This window comes from Coccidioides immitis (genome assembly GCF_000149335.2).
Source record: "Coccidioides immitis RS genomic scaffold supercont3.4, whole genome shotgun sequence".
In the NCBI taxonomy this organism is placed as follows: domain Eukaryota; kingdom Fungi; phylum Ascomycota; class Eurotiomycetes; order Onygenales; family Onygenaceae; genus Coccidioides; species Coccidioides immitis.
Window position 1 is genome coordinate 349,207 of NW_004504311.1, and position 6,056 is coordinate 355,262.

Sequence of the window (6,056 nt, forward strand, 5' to 3'; positions counted from 1 at the left end):
TCAGCTACTTTATTGTCCTAAGAGCGCTAACACAAAAAGTCACCATATGGTATGCAGGATGGCATTTTGTAGGATTTCTGCCACAACTTATCGATTTCAGAGCTGTAAGAGCGAGCAAAAGAAGAAGACTATAGACCATGCATAGGATCCATAGGTTAGATCGGTAAGGACATATTCTTCGATGTGATGGCTTTTACTCCATTGGAGTGCTGTGGCTTGCTAATTCCTGGTATGTACTTCGCATGTCACTTGTGATGGGCATGACAGACAATTTGTGATGGACCAAAGGCTCTCTCTCCTCAAGTTATCAAGTAGAGTTATCTTTGTTAGCACAGCAATGCCTGCACTCACCAAAGACCGCATTGGCTTTACCTAGTAGAGAGAATTTGTCTTATGCCAGTCCTTCCGCCATTTGTATTCTGGACTTATTATCCAGGTCTTGGTGCAGTGGACAAGCCAAATGAGATTGAACCAGGGAGTTAAAGGACATACGTAGAAGAATACTAAGCTGCTGGCGTTCGCATCTGTTGAACCTCCCAAGACCCCCCTAATCGTTGGTCTCTTGCGAACAGATGCCAAGACTGCCCAAGCAGCCAACTCATCGTGGCCGAGGCATGGGCGAGTCTGGATGTTGCTTGGGTCGTGATCAAGGACTTTGAAATCTAAAATTGTCATTTAAAAAGAAAACAAATCTCCCCCTGTACCATTAACCTTGCTGCTGTCAAGAAGTTGGACCTTGAATCTATCATCTAATAACTCGCTGATTGCTGCCCGCCCACCCCCTATGCCACCGTCCTCTCTCTGAAGATGAGTTCACATGCAACGCCAGAGCCCCCTTCTGGCTCTTCTAGCATCAAGCCGAACCCCATCCTAATCCGCGCCCTCTCGCTCTCCCTTTCTCCCAGGGAATACGAGCTCATCCACAACAGCTTGGTTAAGAGACTTCCCCCAAAGCTCAAAGGCCGGACGATCTCCCCTGATACTGTCACTGCTATCGCCGAATCTCGCGACCAATACACTACCGAAGCGTTCCGGTCTTCGTTGCGAGTATTCCTGGTTACGGGCGCCATAGGGAATATTGCGGAGATTCTCGCGAAACTCCTGCTAAAAAACCCGTAAGGATCTTGTCCAGTCTATTAAAAATACTACGTATAAGACAGGGAGGTTAACATAATTTGCAAGGCAAACTGCACCGAAAGGTACCATTTTCCGGCTGTCGCTTTCTCATTCTCTATTCGTCCTTGCGAATCGCCTCTTATATCGATTCTTCTCTCGATTGCGTGCCAATCTTCGCACCGAAGATGCCCGTCCATTTCGCAAACGGAATCCGCGCATAGCGAAGGCTTTGACTTGCAAATACACACCCGCCATCGGGGCCAGTCTAGCTTGCTTTATCCTTGGACTCTATCCACGGGCCCAGCTTCGCATAACGGCTGCGATATATACGACGACGAGGGCATTGGAGTTCGTATACAATGCGCTTCGGGAAAAAGGGTGGTTCCGGAATAAGCCATGGTGGGTTGGAAGCTGGCTACTCATGCCGCTCTCTTGCGCACAGTTGTTCCATGCATTCATTTTCGACAGAGAAACAATACCAAAGGTAGGCGGAACCAAAACTCTCGAGAAGCCCACATGTGTTCATTTCTTACCTTATGCGGTTACAGTGGTTCGGTGATTTTATCCTGAGATTTTCACCGGGATATATACAGGACCGTCCAGAGGGCTTTCCCACGGAATTACGCTGGCCAGACAAATATGAGACTGTTGACGCGTTGGCAAAAATTTCGGAATTGAAGTGGCCGTAAGTCGTCAGCCTGTCCAAAAATTTGCTTTCACTAGCTTATAGAAAGAAATAACAGCGCATTCATATCGCCTATTCTCCATCCTAACAATCCCAACACGCTACCTACGTCTCTCCAGGGAATATCGCTCATTACATCTCCAGCACATCCAGCGATGTCATCATTATCGTGCGCTCTCCTCCACCCGAAAACCCCGTCATGCCTCACTGCGTTTCTCCAGCAAAATCTCCTCTCCATCCCCCTCCTTGCGCGTTCCGTCAGCAAGGTTGCCCTAGCCTTATCTCTCCTGAAGCTTAAATCCTTTATAGTCCACCCAATCGCTAGCATCAACGCTTTATCTCGCAAGATCCTGTCCTGGACGGCAGTTCTATCAGCCGCCATCGGATCCGCCTGGGGTAGCATCTGCTTCTTCAACGGCGTTCTGCCGCGCTCTGTCCTCCGAACTCAGCGATTCTACCTTAGCGGCGCGCTCGCCGGGGCGCCATTCATGTTCTTTGGTGCCGCAGGCTATCGGTCACATTTTTTCTATTTCTTCCGTCTTGCTATAGCCTCGGCGTGGAAGGCCGGAGTCAAGCGAGGGCTATGGCGTGGATGGAAGGGCGGAGAGCTGTGGGTCTTGGCCGTTTCGTGGGCAGTGATAGGCGCTGTTTTGGAGAGTCATCCAAACGCGATTGCGGGACCAGGATTCAGAAAAGCTCTGGCGTGGATTCGCGGGGACGGATATACGGATCTAGCAGAGCTTCGGGCGAAGAAGAAGGGAAAGAAGCCAGCTGTGGAGTAAGAAAAAGCCTGAGTCTTTTTTGTTGCTTCCCGAATGTACTATTTAATTAATGATTGTCGATGTCGAAGCATTGTTTCACTTGGGAATTCTTTAGGCGTTGCTTACTTGTTCTCTTGGATTGTTATGACGAAATCGCAAATACATACTGTGAATATTCTCGGTCTATAGACTTTTTTGTTTTCTACGGAGTACTCCGTACAGCAGATGGAATTATGCAGAGCTCCATGTTCAGAGTTGACGGCCATTGGGACTGGCATGGGTTCATCAGGCAGCCATCTTGGCTCATTAGTTTGTTCATCGTCCCCCCTCCCCCCTGTTTTCTTACTCCACCCGAGAACAATTTCATCGTGCACATTGTTCAGAAAGCACCTGAGAAGTCCCACAACGATGAATGAAGCCAGTCTGTCTGCCTGGCGTACAAACGCTCCATTCTGGGACACCAGCATGGGCTGCAGTGGAAATGACTACTTCACTGTGCTTGAAGTACCCGCCCTCGAACGCATGATCCGAGTCCCTCCAGGCGAAGAAAAGTTCGGGAACGAACTCCGCGTTCTCGATCTCGCGACGGGAAATGGTCTGGTTGCTCACTGGCTGGCACGAAAGGGAGCGAGTGTTGTGGCGACTGATGGATGCGACGAGATGGTTAGATTGGCTGAGAAGAGGGGTGAGGGCGCCGCAAACGTGAAGTACCAGGTGCTAGATGTAACAGACAGCAAGCAATGGGAGGCATTCATTCGCGAGGAAGTTGAAAGGGTATAGATTATCTTTTCGCTGCGTCTTCCTTTTTTTTTTTTTTTTTTTCGAATAATGTTACCGTGATAACCCGATTTTGTCTATCTGACAAATGAAGCAGGGAGGCGCTTTCGATACTATCACCATGAACATGGCGTTTATGGACGTGGCTGATTTGGAGCCGCTAGCAGCAGCTTTGCCTAGAATCCTGAAGAGAAACGGAGGGATGTAAGTGCTCTCCATTTCAGCGAGTCTTTGGCATTTTAGGCCAGGGGAAGGGAAAAAAAAAAAAAAAAGAACAAGAAAGATGGCACACAACCTCAAGCAATTGTTTTTTTCCAAGAGGAGAGCATTGATGTACGTTCTGATAGCTTCGTGGCCACCCTTTTGCATCCTTTTTTTACAGCTGGCGCGATCAGAAGCGTGGAATACGCCGAAGACACAGAAACTGGACAGGAGGTGGCGACGCAGTACATCAAGCTGTCCAAATATCTTCATGTTCCACCCTACAAGGGTGTCGCGATGCAGGATCAACCTGTTTCACAGGTACGAGCTTGAACCTTTGTTGAATTGTTTTGACCATGGTTTCATCAACATTTGATGGCTGAGGTGAGATCATGGTTCCCTGAAGCCGTACTTCCACCGCCCCTTTCACCAGCTATTTTCGACCTTCTTTCGTGCGGGTATGGTCCTCGATGCACTGGAGGAGCCAAATTTTGACGCTGAGTATCTGAAAGGGAAGGATCTGGAAACCGCTTCGCTCCGGCAGTGGACTCAGATACCAAAGATTTTGGCTTTTCGTATGAAATTTGGTTAATCTTGCAATATATTAGATCCAAGAAAATGCTTCACCATATCTATACAAGCAGATGGCAGCCGTAAAGGGAGTAGGATGGCTTTAAGCTCTATTCGCTGGCCCAGATAAATCGATTCTGGTTAACAAGTAGAACAGAATTTTGAGATTTTGATAGTAAGAAGACAACAGGTTGCATAAAAAGAATCCAACTCATCAAAGAAGAATCATGGTTCGCTTGTCCTCGGGCTCTTACAAGTAAGAAAAGCCAGCCAGGGTCGGAGGAACGGAATACGACCAAAGAAAAAAAATAAAATAAAATAAAATAAGATAAAATGGCTCACAGGCATTATGCTGCTGGACACCAGATGCAGAAATGCATGGGAATATGGGGGGATCAGTAGCAAATAAGAGTGAGTACACATTGATGCACGCTCGGTTATTGAACAGCGAGTTGCTCTTGGACAAGCAGAGCCAAGGGACAGGGTTTCCAATTGCCGACGGACTGTTCCATGGCAGCAGCGAGCCCGTGTTGACAAGGGAGAGCCATCACTGATTAAGAAGGGCTGTCATTAGCTGGTTTTACTCTTATCTGCTGCCCAAAAGTCAACTATTTGATTGAGACACTGGTGTTCACAAAGCCAAATACATGGTGTCACTGTTGGGGGTATGGGAATGCGATGGACATCCATGGCGCCATCACGCACCGCAAACTTGATATCTCTTCGTTAGCTTGTCGGTTAACTGCACTAGCATCAAGCGAGATAGGGCCTAGAAAGGCAATCTGAAGAATTGAAGGGAGGATAATACTTAGGGTGTCCAAGCTTGTCAAGACAAGTCATGTAGCCTTCACGTCGATGGCTTGTTATATGTAGACTAACAGTCAAACCAGATGTTTTCTTTCTTTGTGTAAGTAAATACAGCTGTCATTTGCTTTCATCTAACCCGGTGCCTCCTTTTGGTGTCGAAGGTAAGTTTCCAATGACTCCTAGCCAAAGCCGGGGTATTCTAAAATTTGGCTTCCCCTCTTTTCAAGGGAGGGCCGCAAATATGGCAGGCCACTGAACACCGTATGTCTTCATCAACCAATTCGCATATTTCTTTTTTTTTTTTTAAAGTGTGAAGAGAAGTTAACTTATACTCAATATCCTGCTCGACCACTTTGCATTCCTGGAGTTCGTCTCGTGCCCGTCACTCGCAATCCTCATCTTCGGCTGCACCGGCCTGTGTGTCACATGCGTGGGCAGCATGCATGAGACATTGCGCATCGAGCTCTCCGCGGATTCCCGGTTGCAGTGTCCAGCCCATAACTAGTCGATAGAGACGAGGAAGCGTGGGAGAACTAGGGCCTGGAGCTATATGGGCTTGTTGTACACAGCGCTCCAAATATGGCGGGAAATCAGTGTGATGCATAGTTCTGTATGAAGGCTTGGATGCGGTGATTGTTGTCTCGAGTCACAACCGCTTCTGCTGACAAGTCGCTCAAAGCCATCAGTGTCAACAAACACCAGCGTGAGAAAGTCATAGTCAACTGCAGGTGAGGCGGTGAGCAGTGACTTGTCTGTTCATATGATGCACTAATCCTTTTCATTCCTTTTTTTTTTTTTTTCTCCCCCTCAACCCCCCCTTTTACTTATTGTCCAACCCATCTTCAACGAGCCGGGGCACCTAATCGGCACCTGTCGCAACCGCAGTCTGAAGCCATCGTTAACTAGTGGATGCGGCCAAGACAAAGCCTAATCTTAAACAGCTCCGAGGGTTCTCTCGACGATTCGATTGCGTTTTACCGAGATGCATGGAACACGATGGTGGATGGCCTGATTGGCCGCCCCGAGTGTTCTCCGGAGCCAGGCGTGTGACAAGCACGATCACGGCGGCTTCTTTGTGGCACGCTTGATGATCTCTTATTGGGGTGTGGGGGGTGTGATGCTTGTTGTTGTCGATTTAG

General features: G+C 48.2%; 2 protein-coding genes across 2 annotated transcripts; both read left to right on the forward strand.

The window, feature by feature from the left end:
- Positions 1–807: 807 nt before the first annotated feature.
- Positions 808–2,750, forward strand: CIMG_04366 (uncharacterized protein; the record flags this gene model as incomplete). Its single annotated transcript, XM_001244924.2, has 4 exons — positions 808–1,115; positions 1,183–1,600; positions 1,665–1,801; positions 1,860–2,750. 4 exons carry the CDS (start codon positions 808–810, stop codon positions 2,581–2,583), a joined length of 1,587 nt encoding a protein of 528 aa, XP_001244925.1. The 3' UTR covers positions 2,584–2,750.
- A 203-nt stretch (positions 2,751–2,953) lies between these two features.
- On the forward strand, positions 2,954–4,153 carry CIMG_04367 (uncharacterized protein). Its single transcript, XM_001244925.2, has 4 exons — positions 2,954–3,336; positions 3,437–3,543; positions 3,687–3,861; positions 3,947–4,153. The coding sequence occupies exons 1-4, from the start codon at positions 2,971–2,973 to the stop codon at positions 4,130–4,132; spliced, it is 834 nt and encodes a 277-aa protein (XP_001244926.1). The 5' UTR covers positions 2,954–2,970; the 3' UTR covers positions 4,133–4,153.
- The last annotated feature ends 1,903 nt before the right edge of the window (positions 4,154–6,056 follow it).